Source organism: Protopterus annectens, chromosome 2.part2, assembly GCF_019279795.1.
Source record: "Protopterus annectens isolate FY-2018-M chromosome 2.part2, PAN1.0, whole genome shotgun sequence".
Taxonomy (NCBI): Eukaryota; Metazoa; Chordata; order Ceratodontiformes; family Protopteridae; genus Protopterus; species Protopterus annectens.
The window spans coordinates 808,984,271-809,008,419 of NC_056730.1; the positions used below are offsets into that span (position 1 = coordinate 808,984,271).

The following is a 24,149-nucleotide window of genomic DNA, read 5'->3' on the forward strand; positions in this document are numbered from 1 at the left end:
CACTTCAAAATCCTGAATGTCAAAATCCTGAACTCAAAATCCTGAAAGCTCAAAATACTGAAAACTCATAATACTGAATCTCATAATACCAAAAAACATACATGACACCAGCACTGACTGTATTGCAGCTACACTACACTGCACATACACTACTATCTATCCACTTACCTTAACCCAGACCCTAACCCTAAGGTCCGTCACTGTCGCACACTCACCCGCGCCCTAGCCCTAACTCACTTAACCCGCCCCTAACCCCAAATTCTGTCACTATCGCACTCTCACCTCACCCGCACCCTAACTCACTTAACCCGCCCCTAACCCTGACGTCCATCACAATCGCACACTTACATGACCCGCGCCCTAACCCAAAAGTCCGCACAATCACACATCAGTGTTGTTGTCCTGTATGTTTTTCGGTATTATGAGTTTTCAGGATTTTGAGTTCGGGATTTTGAGCTTTCAGGATTTTGAAGTGAACCCATATATATATATTTATATATATGTGTGTGTGTGTGTCTGTGCATATATATATATATATATATATATATATATATATATATATATAATGTGTATATGTGTGTGTGTCTATGTATTTTTTTCTATAGTTTGTTAGCTGCTTTCCTGTTGTTGCTGATTAGTATAATGTCTTCAAAGGATTCCAAGGAAGCTAAACCCTCTGGGTTTAAAAAAATGTGTCAAGTGTAGCCAGAAAATGTCTCTTACTGGCAGACAATACCATTTGTGTGTACTGTCTTGGAACAGTTCACCTCCAAGAGCCCTGTGCCATCTTAGCCACAGGGTATTGTTAGAAAGAAAAAAACTCATTCTGAGAGGCTTGTTGAAGACCTATTTTTCTGAAGCAATCGAAGAGGTCAGGGTCCATTAAAGTTGGGCCAGTCCTCTTCCTCAAAGTCGGACAAGTTGGGGAAAAGGTCCTCATCATCAGGTGCTCAGCCGGAGCCATCAAAATAAATTATCAAAACTTTAATCTTCGGACCCGAAGGCTGTCCGGCCCGAGAAACCTTCTTCCTCGGCATTGGCTCCTTCAGTTTAGGTGCTGTTGGAATTTCATTTGCAGAGCCAGTCCCCTGAATTGCAACTGGTATCTCCCACTCTAAGGTCTCAATTCTTGCAGTCCTCCAAATCTCCTGCTCCCTGCACTCAATCTTCCAGGAGCCTGTCCGATTATGATGTGGATCATGTGGTGCAGAGGCTGTTAAAGACACCGGAGCTCGCCAAACTGTTGTCGGATCCAACCCAGAGGGCTTTGGAGCCAACCAAGGCTACCCTTTCACCATCGATTCCTTCTCCAATCCGATCTTGGACCTTGGAGCCAGAATGTCCAGAACTGATCCTAGTGGAACCATCGGAACCGAGACCTATCACAGGATCTTCGGGCCCAGCTATTGCTCCGACGTCATCAGTTCTATCCAAGCTAGAGGAGTCTAGGAGCTGACGCACTCCAATCGAGTCCAGAGAGGGGAGTCAGATCGGCAGTTATTTGATCCGAACTTGCCTCTCAGGGCATCAGCTCAGGTGATCTCGGCTACTACCTCAGCCTCAGAGCTGACCCCTTTGGTTCCAGGGATTCCCTCTGGTTCTTCGGAGCTGGGAGTTTCCTCGGACCAGGGGTGGGGGGCTTTCGAGGTGATGAGAGTGCTGTCTCCACAGACAGGCCCACTCTCAGGTCGGGACAGTCTTCCCCCAAAGGCACAGGTGTCTGTCTCAGTACCACTGCATCCACAGAGACGTGGAGACCCTAGGTCTCAAGATGCGCCATTGGGTGACCCCCCCCCACACTTCTGAAACCTCTCCAGAATACTCTTTTGAGGAGGTCTCTCAGAAGAGGCTATGCAAGAGGAAGCATTTAGACTCCCCAAAGGAGTCCATCACATCGGGTACTGACCTTGATGATTCAGAAGGGTCCCCACAGTCGCCCTCTGAGGATGTCTCCTTCACGGACATCTTGGAAACACTGAAACAGAGAGGCAGCTGGAAGTCCATCAACCCTTCTGAGGAGGAGTTTGTCTACCTGAAGGCATTTGGGTCTCAACCTTCTGCCACTTGGGTGTCTCTGCCTTTCGACAAACTAATAGACCGTTTTTCGAAAGGCATAGGAGTCTCCAGTTTAAGTGGAACCTGTTCCTCGGAGGCCAAACAAATTCATCACATCACCAATAGACAAAAATTTTCTAACCAAAGGAGTCCCAGTAGATACTATGTTGGTGGCGGTAGCCACCAAAAAGGAACTCTGAGACATCCACTTCTGTCCATCCCCCAAACAGTCTCGTACGATGGACAGATATGAAAAGCACATCTTTTCTTCAGTGACTTTTGCGCTTAGATCGCTGAATTATCTGACTCACTTTACTAGACTTCAGAGAGATCTCCTGAAAGAGATAGACTACCCTCCAAGGTTCAGTAGCTGAAGGGGTATCAGAGAAGGTTTCCTCTCAGCTCTACACCTTAAACTCAGTGGTCCGCTCCTCTATGATGCTCATTTCTTATACAGCGGATGGAGCGAGCAGGGAGCGGCTTCAGGAATTTCCCTACGTAGATATTCTTGGATGTGCCTGTGTGACTTTGCAGAGCCCTTTAAATCTTTTTTTGTGAACACCTCTTTCAATGGCTTGTCCGTGTTCGGGCCAAAAGTCAGACACACACTAACCAGGTGTGAACAAGAAGGAAAGACACTGTCTGCTGTAGGAGTCCATTTTTGTCTACCTGCCAGACCTTATTCAAAGGGTCAGAAAGGAGGAAAAATGCGGTTTCAAAAATCCCAGAGAGCTTTCCAGGAGTCCAGGGTCAGGGGGGAAGTACTATTGGAAGACGCTGACCACACAGCAGAGGGGGTCCACAAAACCAGGGTGACAGGGAATCATTCCTTGGTAAGCCTTTTAAGTGCTCCTGAAAGGTGGCCTGCCTGTCCATCTCTGGAGGCAGTCAGGGGCCACTTATCTTTGTACCCAGAAGCTTGGCTAACAATAACAAAAGACAAGTTGTTTACAAAGCATTGTATCCAGAGTTTACTCCATATCCTTTCCTTTCCCCGTCTCAAACATAAAGCATCCCGGACGTTCCACTCAGTCAAAGGGAATAGGCAACTCTATAAATACGAACGTTGCTAGACAAATGAGTCATTCAAACAGTCCCAGCAGACCATATAAGATCCGGAACTTACTCAAGGTTCTTTTTAGTTCCAAAGAAAACAGGGAACTGGAGACCCATCCTGGATCTCAGCAAATTAAATAAATCAGTAAGAAAGTCAAAATTCTGGATAATAACAGTGCAATCAGTACTCCCTTTTCTGGGATAAGACGATTGGATGTGCTCTATAGAGCGCCAGGATGCGTTCTACCACATAAAAATGGGCAGGCGATCCAGGAGTCATTTGTGCTTTCAGCTGGGAGCCAGTCACTACCAGTTCCGAGCTCTGCCCTTTGGCCTCACTACAGCCCCCAGAGTCTTCGCCAAGTGTATGGCAGTAGTAGCTGCTCACTTAAGACACCTAGGATTCTGAGTGTTTCCGTACCTAGATGACTGGCTCCTAACTGCCACCACCGAGCATCTGCTATCGAAAGTGAGAGACACACAAAACTAAAATTATGCCCTGTAATTGTAAGATTTTCCAAATATATAGTAACATAAAGTAAATTATTATATCTGGGAATAAATCTACTCAATGAATTAACAGATTCTCTAATATTTATAATAAAATACTAGACAAAATAGAACAAACAATTTGTTACTGGAATAAATATATCGTTTCAACATTTCATTTTTTAGGGAAAAGGAATAGTGTTAATAAATTGCCATCAAACTATATAAGCTCTACGCTTTCAGTGTTCAAAACATATATAAACAAAATACCAAATATTAATTTTTGGATTTTTCTTATTTTCCCTATAGCTTTTACACCAGATATTCTAGATACATTCCAATTATCTAAAATAAATATACTTAAAGAAAAAACATTACTCTTTTGGCATCAACTTATAGAGAAAGGGAAAATTCTAACAAATGAACAGATAATTTATAACTATAATATAAATAAAGACAATTGGTTGTTTTTACAAAATCTAAGGCATTTTCTTATAAATAAAATCGAACAAATGCAGCCTTCAGTTAGACATGAAGCTCCAAAACTCATTGAATACCTTATTCTTATCACAAAACAACCTTATCAGGGTAAAGGTTATTTGTCTAATATCTATAAAAGTGTTCAAAAAACTATCATGAAAAATCATACTGGGATTATTATACTTTAATAAACAACCAATTGAAGAAGAAAAAAGTAATATTCTAAAATCTTCCAAATTTTCTACATTATCAAAATGCTGGCAATTATTCACTTGGAGATATCTACACAGAAGTTTCTATATACCACATAGGTTAGCCAAAATGTATTCTATTGAAGATCAATGTTGGAGATGCCATACCAAGATAAAAGCAGATTGGCAGCATGTTTTTTTATGAATGTATATGTCTCAGTATGTACTGGAAATCCATTAACTATTTTTTTCAGACTGTTTATAATGATAATTTTCAATTAACAAAGTCTTTACTTTTATTCAATTCTCCTATTCCAAACTGTGTACCAAAAAAAGACACTTAAAGTCCTATGGTCACTATTGGCAATTTCACGTAAAATCATAACTATACACTGTAAAAATGTGGCTTCTCCTACGTTCAAGGAATTTGAGAATTTAACAACAGTTGCTCACATGGAAATATTAACAGTGAAGAACAGAACTAAAAGATCTACTTCTTACTATTACTCTTGGATGAAAGTACTGGAAATACTCAAAAAGATCGAAGAAGATACTTATGTTTCTAACTTTATATAATATAGAATTTCAATGTTATTTGCATAGTCACCAATGTAAACAGTTATATAATGGTTTGAAGTTAGTAATGTTTTAGAATTGTAAATATGTTATTTATCTTTATTTCATGTAATGTTTCTTAAGACATCTTATTTGAAATAATAAAAAAAATATGTAGTAAAAGAAAGTGAGAGACACCACCTTGCATCTCTGCTGTCACCTAGGAATCACAATAAACTATGAAAATTCTCCCTTGTTGCCATCTCAACATATCATTTTTATAGGAGCTGATCTAGATACAACAAAAATGATGGCAAAACTTCCCTCTGAAAGGGTTCAAGTCCTACGACGTCCAGTCCTAAACCTACTTTCCAAGAAAAAAGTGCAAGCAAGAACAGTCCTGAAAGTCTTAGGGACCATGGCAGCAGCAATAACCCTGATTCCATTAGCATGTCTGCACATGAGAATTCTACAGTGGATACTGTTCACTCAGTGATCCTTGCAGGAACTACCCTTGTCCCACTAGATCTTGATAATGGAATCTTGCAAGAAACAACTTTGTTGGTGGCTTCACTCCAATCATGTGACATTAGGTTGACCCTTTGTTCTTCCCCAGCCATTAGACACAGTAACCATGGACACTTTCCAGATAAGGTAGGGGGGCATTATCTGGGAAGGACAGTCCAAGGCACTTGCCAGGATCACGAGACCCATTTGCACCTCAATGTCTTAGAGATGAGAGCAGTTCTTTTAGCGTTGCAAGCATTCCAGGACCATCTTCCACTAGGAACTGTTGCAGTACAGACAGACAACATGTCAGTTGTGTGGTATATAAAGAAACAAGGAGGAAAGTACAGATGTTCTTCAAGGATGCAACTGCAGTCTTGACATATGGGTTGTCCTTCCTCAGGCAGCCCTTCGGTCGGCCGGATTCCAAAGTCTGGGTCCGGCGTCGGCTGATGTCGCCCTTTCCCCGACGTCAGAGCGCCTGGGGTATAAATGCGTCAGCCGACGCCATCTTCTTCAGTCTTTCTTGCCGCGTGGCGCCCGAAGCAGAAGCAGTTCGCAAGTGCCAGTCGGCCAGCTCCTGTGTTTTCAGCTACTGAAGTCTTCAAAAAGCTAAGTACCCCATTGGGGACCTTTTCTTGCCTCAGCCGATGTCAGATAAAACTGTAAAAGTTAATAATTGTTTAACTTGTGGGAAACAAATACCTCATAAGGATTTCCACTCTTACTGCTTACCCTGCCTAGGCCCAGAACACAACGTCTCGGCCTGTACAGCTTGTGCTTCTTTCAATAGACGCACTCTTAGGCGTCGGTCAGAGTTTGCACAGGATTATTTTGGGGAAGATTTCTGTTATATCATGCCGTCGGAGCTTCCGACAGCACATTTACCTAAAAAATGGAAGGATAAGGACCGACACCCATGGTCCGCGGTCTCGGCCGACACCACGCTTAGGCCTACCGCGAGTGTCTCGGTCTCTTCTGATCCGGTTTCACAACCGCTACAGACTGACGACACCGCCCCACCGGTTACTTCGGTACCGGAGGCCAGCTTGGTGCTGGTTTCTGTTCTCCCCTCTGAGACTGTAGCCCAGGATATTTCTGACACCATTTCAGTGGATAAGACTACCCCAGCACGTGGGGCTGCCAGGCCTCCAGTGTCTATGTCCATTAAGGCCTACACACGTGCTAAGGTTGCCAAACAGGCTAAGTCTCTTCCCTCCAAGATCTGTTTCTCTGGGATCCACTTCTGGTTCTCAAATTTTAAGTTTAGCTGAGGACCTTATTTCTTTAATTAGGGGTTCTCAGCCACATCCAGACAGAGGCTCTCAGCCGCCTTCTGTCAAGAGGCCTAGGCCTAGGGTTGAGCAGGTAGATCCCCAGTCCACTGATGAGGCCTCAGGTGATTCTGCACATTCAGACTACCAGGAGGAGGCCTTCCCGGCCTATGAGGATTCTGATGCGGAGGAATCTATTCCCTCTGCTTCTCCTCCTGAGGAGTTTTCCTTTGGGGAAACGCTTCATTCCATGAGGGAACACTTCAAATGGCAAGGCCAAGAATACTCAGATTCTAGGAAAAGGTTAAGGGAATTTTTAAAGCTACCTCAACATAGACCCTTAGCTATTCCTCCAGTCTTAAATGTTTTAGATGATGTGTACTTAGAATCTAGTGTTTCCCCTGACTCCCTCCCCCCTGCTCCTGTCAAGCCAGACAGGTACTACAGGGTCCCAGACACACATCAATTTCTGTACAAGGGCCATACTGCTGACCCTGAAACTATTTCTCAGGGGCCTAAAGGGGTTTCCTCCACTACTGCTAAGAATCCACTTCCTTCGGAAAGAGATTCTAGGGCTTTAGAAAGGTGGGGCAAGAAAGTATATACATCTTCCACCCTTTCTATGAGAGCATTAAATTGTCAATTTCATATGATTCAGTATCAGGAATACATGTTAGATGACTTGCAAAAGAAATTGGCTTCCCCTGAACCATTAGATAGAAAGGGGTTACAGGAATTGGTTCATAATACTCAGCAGGTTAGCATCCATTTCCTTCAGTGTGGATATGATGCATTGGAAGCTTCATGTAGAGCAGCAATGACAGGTGTGGTCATACGCAGACATGCTTGGTTAAAGGAACAAACATTGCCAGACCATGTGAAAATTAAGCTTTTGGACGCACCACTAGGAAACATAAGCTATTTGGTGCTACTGCACAAGAGGTTTTAAAGAAAATAGAGGAAAAGGCAAAATCCGTGCAGACAGTCAATGATTTCCTCCAGGTACAGCCTCCAAGATTCAGCAGGAATTGGCCTTCTAAGCATTGGTCCTTTCCAGACACAGACAAATTTCAAAGAGGCAAAAACAGACGTGGCAGAGGTAGAGGGTAAACTCGAGGCTCCTACAGAGGACATCAATGGCAGCCTCCGAACCAGAGAGGTGGGGCAGGACCTTCCACTGCTCCGCAGGGACAATCTCAATGACTTAACTTTGACTCCGCCATCCAGGGCTCAATTAGAAGCACCTTTGGGCGGAAAATTATCTTTATTCTCACAAAATTGGCACAATATTACAAAGGACAAATGGATACTGGACATAATAGACAAAGGATACAGATTCCATTTTCATACACTACCAACAAGACATGCAGGCCAAACCTGCCACCAAATCAAAGGGCAGAGGCACTCAAACAAATAACAAACCTACTTCAAATAAGAGCACTAGAGAAGGTTCCTTCTACAGAACAAGGCCAATGATTTTATTCAAGACTGTTCCTTGTTCCTAGAAAAGAAAACCAATGGAGACCCATTCTGGACTTGTCCGCATTGAATACTTACCTTATTGTGCCAAAATTCAAAATGCTGACTTTACAGCAACTCCTTCCCATGCTGGGCAAGGGGTCTTGGCTGGTAACTCTGGACCTCAAGGAGGCATACCTGCATGTCCCAATCAGACAAAGTTGCAGAAGATACCTCAGATATCTTGCAGGCTCAGAGCATTATCAATTCTCAGCATTGCCCTTTGGCTTATCTACTGCGCCCAGAGTGTTCACAAAATGCCTGGCATCAGTAATTGCACATTGCAGACATCAGGGGATACAAATATACCCTTACCTGGACGACTGCCTTATACAAGCGGACAGCCAACAAGCCTTGTTAAAAAACTTGGACTATGTCATTCACCTACTGCAGGCCTTGGGATACACAGTCAATATTCAGAAATCAAGTGTCGTACCATCCCAACAAATACCTTTCCTGGGTGCCACACTGGACACAAACACCCAGATGGCGTTTCTGACAAAAGAAAAACAAAAGCAATTGCCAGAATACTTCAGAAAATTAGCAACACACACCCAGATGACTGCAAGGAAAATCCTGCAGGCCCTGGGTTTCATGGCATCTTGCATTCTTCTGATTCCACACGCAAGGCTGCATATGAGGAAACTACAATGGTATCTGAAAAGTCTATGGTCTCAACACAGCCACAGCCTGGAAGCATTGATCCCACTCATTCCATGCCTTCAAAAGGAATTTCTGTGGTGGGCTCAAGCAAGCCAGATAAACAAAGGTCTGCCTTTCAGCAAGCCTCATACAAGTCAAACCATAACAACAGACGCCTCAGACCATGGATGGGGGGCGCACATGGAGGGCAGATGCATTCAAGGACAATGGACACAAAAAGAAAATCACCTGCACATCAATCAAAAAGAAATGCTGGCAGTGATACATGCAATCAAGGCCTTCGAAAAGTTCATGCATCAAGGCCATCTACTAATAAAGACAGACAATACCACAGTTATGTGGTACATAAACAAGCAAGGAGATACCCATTCCTACCCTCTTTGCAGACTGGCAATGAATCTCTGGGATATTTCCCTACAATTGAAAATAGAGCTACAATCTCAGTTTGTACCAGGGAAGGACAATGTTCTGGCGGACAGCCTAAGCAGAAACATCATGGATCCACACGAATGGATGTTGCATCCAGACATTTGATGTTAAATAAAAATAAAATAAATAAACAGTCAGTACAAAATTATTAGCTGCTGAAAATGCTGTCAGATTAGTTTTAAAGTACGTCTCAATTATTTTTAAATAACAGCATTTGGTGGAGCCAAACTTGCTAGTTTCATTCTGTTAGAGTGAGGCACTGTTGGCCATCTTCTTTCTCTTCCCCAAATCCATAAAGTTGCAAAGAAGGAAGGAGTTTGTGAACTAGCCAGTGCTGATGTATTGAAATGTTGACAGCAGTAAACAGGTAATCTTTCTTCAGTGTGTTCTAAATTAAGTTTCCTTCACCGAGTCGATGCTCAATTGCTTTGATTTATGCCCACAAATCTAGGCTTGTTCCTCTAGAATTTACTGATGCTCATAAAGTTGGACTGGGGTGGTCAAATAAGTGGTTGTCGTGTTGTTTCCAGCAGCTGTTTTTTTTTCTGCTTGGAGTCTGAGACTAAAACTCAAGTAATCAGTGCAGTGTTTCTGCAGAATCATTTGCTGTTATGGTGAATTTACAAACATTGTGAAGCCGCGGTGGTGCAGCAGTAGCATTGTCGCCTCACAGCAAGAGGTTCTCCTGTTCGATTCTCAGCTGGAGTGCCTTCTGTGTGGAATCTGCATGTCCTCCCCGCAGTCGAGTGGCGTTCCAAAAACATGCGTGAATGGGCACCTCGGCACCATAAAAATCAACTGCCAATCATTAGCGGACCGGAGTTCTGCTGTGGCGACCCCTAACCGGGAAAAGACAGACGTTGTTATATATTTAGTTGTATTTTGGAGTCACAAAACTTGTCTTTCTAAGGTGAGAGTACTGTTCAGTGTATGTCACTGTATAAAAAAGTAATGTAAAATGTCACTACTTAGTGCGACAAGGACAGATATGTTTAGGTATCCCCCCATTTTAGTCAGTAATCACCTTATGATGTCTATTCACCTTGTGTTTGGGGCTCAGATGTCTTTTTACCCACACAGGAGCACACACCTGCTTCTAGTGAAACTGCAACTGTTCTGTACACATGAAGTGTACATAAATTATGTATTAATCAAGTCCTTTTGTAGTAGTTTAGACTATTTTCTTGAGCTACTGTTAAAATGTCTATGCTGTTGTCATACAAGCTTGTACAACTCCTGCTTACTTAAAGTTACAGCTGCTACTGTGTTCCTTGCATATGCAACTCTGCTGGGTTCCTGACAAATTAATGTACTGTTCGACTTGGGGGGGGTCCAATCTGCCTGTTCGAAGTAAGCACAGATAGGGTGTTAAAAAAAGAATTTAAAATGAAAGATAAAGGTACACCTAAATTATATTATTACCCAGTACCCAGTACACAGCCATACAGTATCACACAGACATTCAGGTTGGAGCAGTTCATGAAAGCAGTGGCTGCCTGCAGGCTCAATGTAGGAGTCCACTATAACTGCTTGAAAAAGACGTGTCTTTTTCAGCACAGAGGTCTGTTAAATTAACTGTCAGTATCCATTGAAAACATGTATACAAAACTAATAACTTGTTTTTTTTTTTTTTATTTTTAATTGCAAATGCTTTTCTGCTCAAGGCATTACCTCACTCTCTTATGCTCATTCTATCCTCCCATCTTACATTCACCTCATAAATTTGACCTTAAGACATCCATGCTGCTTTAAACCCCACCCCACCCTTTCTCTCTCCTGTACCCTTGTCTACATTCTCCATCCCACTCTTTACCACACCCACTTCCCTCTGTTTGTATTTTTTCCCTGTACTACCTGTCCTCCACCACCCACCTTTTTATTCTGTCTCTCACTGTAGCCCAAGTTGACCTACAGTAACTCTGTAAATATACTGAATATACCTTGGCATCAAGACAATATTCCTGTTTTGTTAGACAGGCTTCTGTTATGTTATAATGTTTTGCATGCTGCATGTTGTATTAAATAGACTCCCACGATGTTAGACAGGATTCTATAACAGTGTAATGTTTTTGCTGGCTTAATATTGTATTTGTACCCTTCGTCTGTATTGTGTTGTACTTGCTTCGCTCAGGCTGAGCCCAAACATGGTCCACATTGGATCAGTGTCAACACATGCTAAATAAGCAAACAAACTGGCAGATGTACTTGAATACTGACTCTTCAGTTATTTGTTTTTTTATAGTCCCCAATTGGTGGCATTTAACTGTCTTTATACTTAAGGCATTATTTGCTGCTGTGCTGTGAAGTATGCACTGAATCTGCTTGTTACTTGTCTCTGACCCAGTACCAAATTTCATAGATTTGAACCACCACTGTGAAAGTGTATTTGCTTTAAAATGTGCAGTAGTTTGACTGTATGAAATTGCCTGTTTCAGTAACCATGTTTTCAAATAATTTTGTGCCAACACATGCCATGACACTCATCTATGTTATGTGCAGTTTGTGTGTGTATATTTTAACACATCTGCTGCATTTAAGAGCATGTAGAGAAATGAGGGGCTATGAACAGACCTAGCAAACTGAACACGAAGCACAGTTCCTGTCACATCTGTGTGCAGTTCACTTGCATTTGCCCAATATAGACAGGTGTACCGAGAGACTTGTGTACCATATTGTAACATATTAGAGCAGTAAGCTAGATAAGCAATGCAGTGTTTGTATTATTGGTTATATGCACAAACTATATTGGTTATATGAACCTGTGTACATAACAGACTAGTTGCCTGCTTTAAATGTTAGAAACAGTAGCTCAGTATTTTCCAAGTAGACGCACATTAAAAAGTTAGCAACAGAGGTACTCATTGTACACTTAAGCATTGTAAGACATATTATAGTTGCATGTATGCATGAAGCTTAGCATAAATTAAATCTTAACCAGTACTTTTCTGGTAGCAAAGACCGATGTTCTTCATGTTTCACAGTTGCAGTCCTAACGTGTTGGATTTCTTACTGTGGAAGCCCTTGGCCAGCCCAACTACCAGAGTAAAAATCTCCCTCCTCCTAAGGCTGGCACACGCCTTACCCTGATATCAGTATGCTTGGGTATAAAGGGAGCTAGTTGATGCCACGATATCAGTCTTTTCTTGCCGTCAGATTCCGAAGCAGTGTTTCAGTGCGTCGGTCGATCCGCACCAGAGAGAAGTCTTCTAAAGTTAAGTGTCCCATTGGAGAACTCTCTTTCTTGCTTTAACTCATGTCAGATAAGATTAACAGTCATCTCCTCTATGGTAAGCAAATCCCACAACAAAACTTCCATACTTTGTGTATCACCTTTTAAGGCCTGGTTTACAACATCATTAGTTGTCTCTTTTTTTTTTTTTTTGTTTGTTTGTTTATTTATTTATTTTTTTTGCTGAAATCTTAGCTAGGCATCTTAGTCTACAATTTTCTTTGCATTGTTCGATGGTGTCCACCAGTCTTCCTGAGATTGAGCTCCCTAAGCATAAGAACAAGGAAAAAAGACCCAGGCTTAGGGCCTCGGATGACAGCCATTCACTGTCTGCCAGTCCCCCAAGGCTTGTTATCATTGAGGAAGGTGAGGCACTTTCACAGCCCCCTTCTGCAACTGAGATGGTAGCACAAGCCTCTGTCGAGAACCTTACAGAGTCCAACATTCTGTCAAATCCCTCAGGTTCGACTCGGGCCTTGACTTTCAGTTCGTCAGTTGGTTCCGGAGTCGCTCAGCAGACCTCTGCTTCCAACAAGTGGTCTTCTACCAGCGACGTTCTTTCGAGGCATCAGCCTGCATTGGTTCTGCCTTACAAAAAAGACTGGCATCAAGATAGCAGGCATACCTAGGCTCAAGGCCAAAGCTACTTCCAAGAAGAATTCTACATCAGGTCCTATGCCTAGGCCTACCGTCTCCCACTCAACATGTTATCAGCAAGACCTGGTCAGGTTAGCTAAGGACCTCATCTCTGTAGTCAGAGCTAGACCCCCTTTCTAGTCTTCTCCCATGGAAAAGGAAGAAGGATCCTACCCCTGAAGATTTCTCTAAATCTCCTGATTCAGATGAGGAATCCAACCAGGCAGAGTCTGTCTTTAAGAAGGGACCCTTCCTTACTTCCTTTGAAGATTCAGATTCGGACGAGAATCTGCCTTCAGATTCACCTCCTGAAGACATCACTTTTGGTGAAACACTCCATGCCATGAGAGAACATTTCCAGTGGGAGGCACAGGAATACCCCAATCTAAAAAGAAGGTTAGGTAGTTCCTTGACCTACCAGAACACAAACCTTTGACTATTCCTACTATATTGGAGGTGGGTACAGGATGTTTTTATGGACTTTTTCATGAACCCAGACTCTGTACCTCCAGCCCCTCGAAAACTAGACAGGTTTTACAGGGTGCTGGACTCAAATACCTCTTCAAAAACCCATGTGCTGACCTAGAGATTGTCACTCCAGGTTCCAAGGGAGCAAGAGCCAGCTACCTACTGACAAAGGAAGCAGATACCTTGATAGGTTTGGCAAAAAAGTCTACACTGCTACCCTAACCATGAGGGCCCTTAACTGCCAGTTTTATATGATAAAATACCAACAAAGTATTTTAGATAAAATGAAGCAAAAGATGTCCTCCCTGGATGACAAGAACATTGCTAAGGAATTGTTGGACTTTTGCCATTCCAGCTCCCAGGTGGCTAGACTCTCATTATACTGCGGTTATCATGCTATGGAGTCCTATAGCCAATTTGCTGTATCTGACTCTGTCATTAGAAGGCATGCTTGGCTTAGAGAGCAGACCCTACTACTCCATGTCAAATCCAACTTCTAGATGCACCCCTGGATAAGGGCTTCTTTTTTGGGCCAAAGGCTGAGGCTGTGCTAAAAAAGATGGAAGATAAAGCAAAGTCTATGCAAACTGTCAAGGACTTGCTCCAAGTTCAGCCTCCTAGGTTTAGTAGGAATTTTCCCACTAAACACTGGTCCTTTGCCACTTAGACATCTGATTAATATCCCACCAAACTGCCACTAATATGGGACGTCCCCTGCTATCTTGGGTCAGTAACTAAGGAACTTCAGTCCTCACTACTGACTGCAATATGCGACTGTCATTTAAGTAGAAGTAATATTTTATAATTCCCCTAAGAGCACAATAGAAACACGCTCTATAACCTGGGACTAGACTGTATACTTCTCTCCACCCATAATGTAACTCCTTATTACACACTTCAGAGCAATGTGTCCCAGTTTAAGACCTTTAACACACTCGCACTTAAAAAAAATCTCACACATCCAAGCACTTCTGGGAAACCCTGACACAGATTTCCAGCTGTGTCACTTCCCCAAAATAATATTGTAACAGGCTACCACCAGAGTGTCTGCATACCCTTTCAAAGGGATGTCCAGTTATTAAAATTAGATATTAAAACAAATGATAATATATGACCTAAAGCAGTCAGGCTTTCAGAGTGGCCTGGGAATTGTCAAAGCAGATATAAGTACTCTCAAATCACTAAAGAATACGCTAATTGACCGGCAGCAATGTAAGGTAATAAACATATTTAATAATGAGCAAAATTATTAAAATATGTAACAGTAATTTCAATAAACAAAATTAAATCACCAGGAAAATGAAATTAATACTGTAGGATAGTAATCCAACATTTAAAAAAAAGTCTGACTGATTAGCTATAATTTCCTATCTGACTGAAGAACACTGTCCCTGATCTAAACTAAATGTTACAACAGGGCAGAGGCAAGCTTGCAGTTCTTGGCGAGTCCTTTGGGCATCAGCTATTACAATATCAATACACTCTCTAACCACTCCCCCCACATCAGTTGCAATTCCTACAAAAATCCATCCACTCCTCTATTTACATTGCAACCAGTACCCACCTCTCTAGTTTGTAAACTGCTCTCAAAACTCAAACCATGCTCCCCTCTTCCGATGGCCTTCCAGCTTAATACCTAAATCTTGCACAAGATTCTGTAGCTCTTCCAATTAGCATTCTCATTAAACGATCAATCTCTGAGTCATATGTCCCACAGCTATGGAAAAACTCAGTTATTACTCCCCTTCACAAAGGCGGTAACACCAGCAATCTATCTAACTACCAACCCATATCCATACTTTCACCTCTGTCTAAAACTTTAGAAAAGTGTATTCATTCTCAATTGCTAAAACATCTCACAGGCAATAACCTACTGGCACCCACCCAATATGGTTTTCGGCCAGCACACAACACAACAGCCTTAATGTCATTCACCTAACACTATACAAAGCTCTTGATGCAGGCCTACTAACATCAGTGATCCTACTAGACCTATTAAATGTTTTTGGTACAATGTCCCACTCAAAACTACTTTTGCAACTTGATACCATAAATTGCTCCCCACACACACTGTCCTGGTTCCATAACTATCTACACAACAGAAAACAGTCTGTTAGATGGCAAAGTAAGCAATCCGATTACCTACTCAACACAGGCATTCCCCAAGAGTATGTTCTTGGGCCCATGCTTTTTAACATATTTATTAATAATCTCCATAAAGCATTCATGCAATACACGGACGATTCGACAATAATTACGTCCTCTAACAACATCTCAGATCTCCTAACGTTAACACAAAATGCATTTACTTCCATCGAATCCTGGCTTAACAAAGCTCACCTGCTACTTAATCCCAAAAAATCAAAACTTTTACTCTTCACAACCAAATCTCTTAACTCTAGACTTTAAAATATTCTCTCAAAACAATACAGAAATTGAAATTGTAAAAACAGCCAAACTATTTGGCATCACAGTTGGTGACAAACTATCTTTTGAGAATCATGTACTCAACTTCATCAAAAATACCCATTTTAAGCTTGGCAAACTTTATAGGCATAAACTCTATTTGGACAAGTCTAAAATAGCTAATAGTCTACTTCTACCCTCCCTCCTCTATGGTTGCCCCATTTTCGCTAACCTACACAAATCTCTCTTGAACAAACTGCAGTCGTGCTACTATAAAATAGCCAAGTTTGTCTCCAGCATGCCAATTCGCACACATCATTGGCTGGCCATTAAATCTGTAAACTGGCTTGAGTTCCCTCATTATCTACATTACTCCCAACTTACTGTCACCCACAAACTACTAAATAATCCAGACTTCTGCCCATCCCTTCAAACTATAATACAAATACACACCCCTACTTGGCATCTTAGGTCCTCTAACAAACAACTCTTAACCATAACTAAACCCAACAAAAGAGCTGGACAGTGTCTCTATTCCCATGCCATTGCCAAACTTTGGAATGCACTCCCTCGCTCTCTTACTCAACTAGACTCTTTAAAAACATTTAAATTTGCACAAAAAGAACACTATCTCAATAACTTTGTATGTTTTTGTAGTTGTATAATTAAACCACCTTAAATGTTTGGCCACTGTACACTACAAATACTTTTACTAACTTAATATAGTTGCATTTTATACTGTCTGTCTTCATATCCAATCTCTTGCTTTCTTTATTTCTGTGGCTGAATAAACAGAATTTATTAAACAGTATTCTTGCTTATGAGAATATGCAAACAGAATTACTGAAAATCTAACACACTGTGTTTTTTATTTTCTTGTATACCTCTATAATATGTGTTTGTCTTGTATATCTACTTCAATTTGTATTGTGTAAAAACTTTCTTGATTTTCAAAGTTAAGCTGATGTTATGTAAAAATTTCTGTGATTGTATAAAGCTTTTCTTCCTAGGCCTCCACTGAAAATGGGTCATTGGCCCAGTGGACTTTTCCGGTCAACAAATGTCAATGAATAAATAAAATAAATAAATATTCCACTGCTCAGTACAATAACACAACTGTGAACACAACTGAACTATGAACTTAACTCAGCTGTACAGTTCAGACTGTCTTCATCAGGCTGTTTTATAAACTAGGTTAACTGTCTCAACTGTTCCAGTTCTTATTTTCATTTCACTCTTGGAAAATCAACAAACAGCTGTTTATTAAAGTTCCTTTGTATCTTTCAGTCTCTGATTGTAAACACAGAGCATCTGAACACATTCCAATGACATCATTTGTTGATCAGCTGACTCTGAGATAGTCTGCATATAGAATCTCCTGCATAAACATGTGCAGTTAGAAATGTAAAAGAACACTGTTCAGTTCTTTAAACATCCTGTACAAACACAGTATTATGATCAACATGTAAGAACATATTTACAGTATCATAACTAGTCATGCTGGCATTTACAATATCATAGCTAGCCATGCTGGCATGTAATACACAGCTTAAGCTGAAATTATGTACAAAACTTCATCCAGACATGCTAGCACAGATGACGGTGTCCATTTTCTTCATATCCCCCTCAGTCAAAAGGCAGTCAGAGGAAGCCTCAAAGGAAAAGGCTTCAAAGGCATCAACTACAAAGGCCCAGGCAGTGGTATGCAGGAACCCCCTGGCAGGGGAGTTCTAGACCACAAGGCCCTGGCAGAGAGCAGCTGACTCTTCCTTTCCCCTACTCGACCCCACCCTGTCCAGAAGACATAGGAGCAAGACTAGGAGGAAGGCTATCCTTGTTCAAAGAAAACTGATCCCTCATCACTTCAGACAAGTTGTTTCTGGGTTCTGAACGTTATCTCAGACAGTTACAAGCTCACATTCAAAGAGCAGTTAAAATACTCAGGTTACCCAGATGTTCCACAAAATCAAAGAGCAGAACCCCTTTCTCAGATTCACAATCTGTTCTCTCAGTGCTCAGTGGAACAAGTACTAGATGATCAAATAGGGAAAGGGTTCTTCTCCAGACTGTTCCTGGTTCTAAGAAAGGAAGGCTATTGGTGCCCAATACTAGACTTGTGCACCCTGCATCAGTCTGTGCTGGTACCAAAATTCAAAATGTTGACTATTCAGAAACTTCTCCCTGTAACAGCCCCTCAGGTCTTAATGCTCACCTTAGACCTAAAAGATGCTTACTTGCACATTACTGCAGTGGAATCTTGCAGAAGTTTTCTTTGCTTCAGAGCAGGTGCCAGTCACTTTCAATTCTCTGCACTGCCTTAGGGTGTTCACAGTCTTTAGTTCTTGTGATCGCTTTTTTGCAGAAAAGGGATCCATATTTACCCCATGAATCAGTCAAAGCTCCTGAAGGATCTGGCTTTCAGACAGACCCTCCTTACCTTCTTGAGGTTCACCATAAATCTTCACAAGTCCAGCACAGACCCAACCTGCAGGATAGTTTTCCTGGGGGCTCTTCTAGATTCCTCCCCTCAAAAGGCCTTCCTCCCTCCAGAAAAAGTCTCCTCCTTGACACAATCCTTCCAAAACATTATGCAGAGACAATGCCCCTCAGCCAGGCAATTCCTCAGAACATTAGTGTATATGGCATCTTGTATCCTCATGATTCCCCTGACCAGGCTACACATGAGAAAGCTCCAGTGTACCTCAAGAATCTCTGGTGCCAGCACTTACAGTTCCTGGAGAAATAAATTCAGCTGATCCCTTGTCTCAAGGAGAAATTTGGATGGTGGACACTGGTATTGCCCAGAACCTGGGTCTCCCCTTCAGGTTCATCTTTCAGGACCAAACTTTAACCACAGATGCTTCAGAGACCGCCTGGGAGGCTCATTCCCAACATCTTAAATCCCAGGGCAGATGGGAAGAGCAGTTCGGGCACAAGCACATAAATCGGAAAGAACTGATGGCAGTGCAAAAGGGCTTAGTGGCTTTCAAAGATCAGTGGAAACCAGGGTCCTACTTGTCAAAACAGACACCACCACAGTCATGTGGTACATCAGCAAGGGGGCACCCACTCATACCCTCTTTGTCGACTAGCACTGCAGGTTTGGAGGACAGCTCACTCTATGGGGTTGCAACTCATGGCACAGTACCACCCAGGGACTCAAAACACTCTATCAGATCATCTCAGCAGGAACTTGCTGGATCCCCATTGGTGGCATCTGCATCGGGAAACATTTCTTAACATAGTCCTGAAATGGGGATTCCCACAAATGGACCTCTTTGCCACCAAAGAAAATGCTCAACTGAAAAGAACCCCAGACTGGCCCTGGTAGCACTGGTGTCCTCTACTACTAAGTTTAACCAATGAAAATCCATGGCAGTTACCTCAGAGAGTGGACCTTCTCACTCAGAGCAAAGGGAGGTTTGGGCATCCCAACCTACAGACTCTTAAACTCTCACCCTGGATAATTCCCTAGAATACTACTCTGAGCACACCCTAAGCAGTCAAGTTCAAAACATTCTCAGGGGCTAGAAGGCCTAGTTCTGGGAAATTATACTCAGCCAAGTGAAAAAGATTCTGCATTTGGTGTTGGCAGCAAAGCCTCAATTCTAACTCAGCCAATATCTCTGCTATTTTAGATTACCTGCCTACCCTGGTGGACAGATGCCTAACCTTTTCTTCCATTAAGATTCACACCTCTGCCATTTCAGCTCACGTTTCTACTCTTCCTCCTGTCTTTTGCCCCCCTCAGCTGATGCAATTCAGTAGTGGAGTGGTTCACATCAGACCTCCATGGGACCTCAGTTTTTTCTAGAAAAATTGATGCTACCATCCTTTGAACCAGCAGCTTTTGCTGATTTAAAATTCTGGAAGACTGCCCTTTCACTGGCTATCACCTCAACTAGGAGGGTCTCTGAGCAGCAAGCTCTCATGACAGTGGAACCATTTCTCATATTCCACCCCGACAGAGTACCACTCATGACTAATCCATCCTTTATGCCCAAGTTGGTCACAGACATGTCCTTGAATCAAGCCATACACTTCCACACCTTCTTCCCCAAGCCTCAGAACTAGGGGGAAAGAATTCTTCACTCCTTGGATGTGCACAGACAGCTTCAGTACTATCTTGACAAAACTAACTCTTTCAGAAAATCAGACCAGTTGTATGTCCTTTGCTATTGGCTCTGATGGGAAACCAGTCTCCAAACAGACTGTCTTCAGGTGGATCCCCCACTGTATTTCCTTTTGTTACAGCCATCATGGCAAAAAAAAAATCTGAAACTGTAAAGACTCACTCTACTAAGGCCCCCTTCTACCTCTGCTGCCTTCCTGAAAGGAGTACTTACCAGAGACATTTTGGAAGCTGCTACATGGTCATCTGTACATAAATTTACCAAACAGCAAAACTTAAGAGCCTTCTCAAAGTCTAGAGCAGGATTTGCCACTGCCATCTTGCAGGGCATCCTCTTTTCTTCTTAATCTACCTTCCACAATGATGTCAGCTTTGGGAATCATCCCATAATTCAGGACTGCAACAGTGAAACATGAAGAAAATAGTGCAGTTGTGTACACATACCGTAAATGTACATGTTTGAGTGTATTCACTGTTGTAGTCTTCTTTCCCTCCTTCCTTCCCCCTTTTGCCTACAGTGGTAGTCTGCTTCTGTTTTCTTCACTATCCAGAGGACACCCTGGGTGTTTACCTAGCAGGCCCCTTTTCAATCTTTGTCCTTTACTTGTGGTTCATCCTGAGGACTCCTACCTTCTAGGGGGTTAAGAAATAACTGATGTCATGGTGTCAGCTGGCTCCCTTTATACCCACGCGCACTGACATCAGGGTAGGGTTTGCACCAGCCTTAGGAGGAGGGAGATTTTTGCTCTGGTAATCGGGCCGGTCAAGGGCTTCCACAGCAGGAAGTCCCACAAGTTAGGACTGCAACGGTGAATACACTCTAATATCAACATGTATTGTAAGTGTGCACAACTGTACTTTTAAGTTGCTGTTAGAATAGTTTTAACTGCTGCTTTTCAAGGTTGGAAACCTCTAGCTTATGTATAGGTTTCAGTGGGTACCGTGGTTCCCAGGCAGATCATGGATAGCTGCTCTGAACCAGACAAATTGATGTGCTTGTCCCAGTTATGGGGGAGGTCCTATGTGTTTGTAGTTGCAACAGATGCTGTTTTTCCTGCACAAGCAGATCTTGGATAACTGATTGTGACCAGTTGAAATTGATATATTGTCCTTAACTGTGTGTGAGAGGATTGATGTTTGTTTATTGGTTCAGCAGCTTCTGCTGTCTTTGAAAAAACAGATGTTCAAAAGTTGTTGGAGACTTGATGAATTGATGAACCGTCTCATGGGGGGGGGGGGGGGGAGTACTGTGTCCCTTTGAAAATATCCCTGTGTTGTAAAGAAGAGGAAGCTGAGCTACCACTGTGTGGCCAAGAGCCTCCACTGTTTTTTATGTAGCCTCCCAGAGACATCCAGAAATAGACGCTATAGCCAGGGCTAGTTGAAATACGTATCCTCTCACTTCTATTCTGCAGTCATCTGTTCTGTATCCCTCACTCTTCCATACTTATGCACATGTAAAATTAGAGAGCAGTCTGTGGAGGAAATCTGCCTGTCCTGTTACAGAACTAACATTCTGAGCTCAAATTTTGAAAGCATCATGTGAGGATTTTTACTACCTGAACCATGACCCTGAGTATTCTAAAAAAAATTGTTACCGAAATTCTGCATAAGTAAAATATTGTATCTATGCACAAGATTCAATTAGTTAAATGGGCAAATGTTTTCAACAACTGCTGTAACATTACCAAAACCTAACATTTTATGCATTTTCAAAACACCATATATGGACCAGAAATACCTAAACTGTGACACTGAATTTGTGCGACTATAGTCAAAAATTGGATTCATGAAACCTGCCAGGTAAGACGTACAGATGGAATTGCACAGTGGCACATGACAGTTTAATAGAAGAGAACCATATACGACCCCCCAAGCATTTTAGATCAAAAGTCCACAAATTATAGCTGTGAAAGTGTCATTTAAAATGTGTGGGGAAACATGCACTACAAAACTTAACTGTCTTTCATAAACTATGTAGTGTGAAATTCATACTTCAGAACAATGCAGATGCCTATTTTATGAGTGCATTAAGGTAGTTTGTGATTTCATGGTATAGCTATTAGTGCATAGCCCTGGGTTGTAAGGTACTTGCCCTTTAGGCTTGTGACTCACAGCATCCCAGTGGTAATACTAAACAGTTTTAATAAATTCTGCTGACAGATTAATAACATGTTTTGTGAACCATTTTAGCCACTTCTGTCTTTCAGAAGCTGAAATTCTGAAACAGAGTCTGGTGCATCTCAACAGAATTTAGAGCTCAAACTGCTTCCTTAATGTTTTATAAGGAACAGATGTAGAAGTGATTAGAGCAAGCTTAGGGCTAAAGCAAAAAAAAAAAAAACTTTTCACAACTAGTTTGCTTGCACTGATATTGTTTATGCATTTGTTTTTGCAGCTTATTTTACAGAAGGATTTGCATGTGGTTTATGCTCTTTCTCTTGTTTGTGGACAAGACCGAACACTGCTGGCCAGTATTTTATTAAGAATATTTAGACATGAGAAGCTTGAATCTGTGTTACTGAGAACACTAAATGACAAAGAAATAAGCATGGAAGGTAGGTGTGTATGGCAGTAAGTATATTATGAAGAAGATTTTGATGCAATGAAATTATTATTTTTGAGGAAACAATTACCATTCATGTGCTATTGGAATTTGAAATACTGAGTATAAGACAGAGTCTTGAACACTAGCAGGGCTACAATAGGGAGGGCATATTGAAATGAGTTCAGTAGATAGACCTAGTGTAAAGAACACCATACATTCCGCGAAACACTGTCTAGCACTCAAATAGGTTGTTTGTTTTGGGGGGGGAGGGGGGCAAGTCCCCAACACCTCTGCTAATTACTTTGGCGTTAACACTTTCCCAGTGATGAGTGAAGTGCATTAGCTCATATAATCCTAGTGTAGTCCTAATCTTTGAGGGTGTGCAACCTTGGAATACTACATCCAGGGGAGGGGGTGACCCTCTATGGACATTATTGGCTTGTCATATACTGCCTAAACTTCCTCCACCCTTTGATTTTTGTTAAGTATTTTTCTGCTTATAAGGTTCTAGAGCAGTGTTTTATACCTACTAAGTATTTTAGCATGTTGTTTTAAAGGCATTTTATTCCAGTTTGCACAAAGCATAACACTTGACCAGTCCATCATCAGGGCGCAGTATTTTAATTTCTGACAGATTGTGCCATGGTAACTTAGTAAGCACACCTTTTTAAGTGTACTCATTTTTTCTACAGATGCTGTATGTCAATATTTTTTTAAAACATTTGGATTGTTTTGCCTGGTTTTGCACTCATGTAAATCTAACATGGCACGTGTAACATGAAACTAGCTAAATGTTTATATTACAGTTGTATCCTGGTTTTTCAGTTTCAGTTACTGCATTCACTTTGTCTTTAATATCACTTGGGTAAGTATAAATGTACAAAAATGGGCTTTGTCATTAAGGACAATTGCAGTGGTTAGCCTGTGTATTCCTTATGATGTGCTACTCTTTTGATCTGCGTGATGCTAATTAATTTATTTTGATTTTCTTTTGTATTCTGTTTCACTGTGTATTTTTGCTTACCGCCGTAAGATAACTTGTCCATGAACACAGTGGCATGTAGTTATTTGTTCTCATGTTTTCTTTGAACTGTGCTTTTCTGACTGTTTTATTTTCCTTGAGTGGCCTGAAAAAATCTGTTTTTTGTCACTCTTCTTTCTTCATTCATTCTAGTGTGAATGTGTGTTAAGGTCCTTTAACACTTCCCCGATGGCCACCATTTCAGCATTGCACTTCCCTGAAGGCCATCATTTCAGAACTGCACACATACCTCTCAGCTGTCCAGATTTTCACAGAGTGGCCAGATTTTTGCCTCATATTTTTGGTCTGTTCCTCCTAAAATTTTGGGTTTTTTCTGGCAAATCATTAAGGACTGAAGTCACTAATTAATGACATACATTTGGGTTTCAGCTAACACAAAGCCTGTCATTTTAGCAACTTGCTGAGTTTATAAGAAAGAGCAGTTCTTAAAATCTGTCCCTATTGTTGGGCCTTTGTCATTATGTTAGGCTT

At 41.7% G+C, this 24,149-nt stretch overlaps 1 protein-coding gene across 1 annotated transcript in view; it reads left to right on the forward strand.

Moving 5' to 3' along the window:
- The window catches only part of RASA1 (RAS p21 protein activator 1), a 3,076,403-nt gene that overhangs the window by 2,120,666 nt on the left and 931,588 nt on the right, over positions 1–24,149 (forward strand). Inside the window, exon 17 of the mRNA XM_044064149.1 lies at positions 22,487–22,646. Coding sequence (XP_043920084.1) covers positions 22,487–22,646 — 160 coding nt within the window. The remainder of the gene's footprint in view (positions 1–22,486; positions 22,647–24,149) is intronic.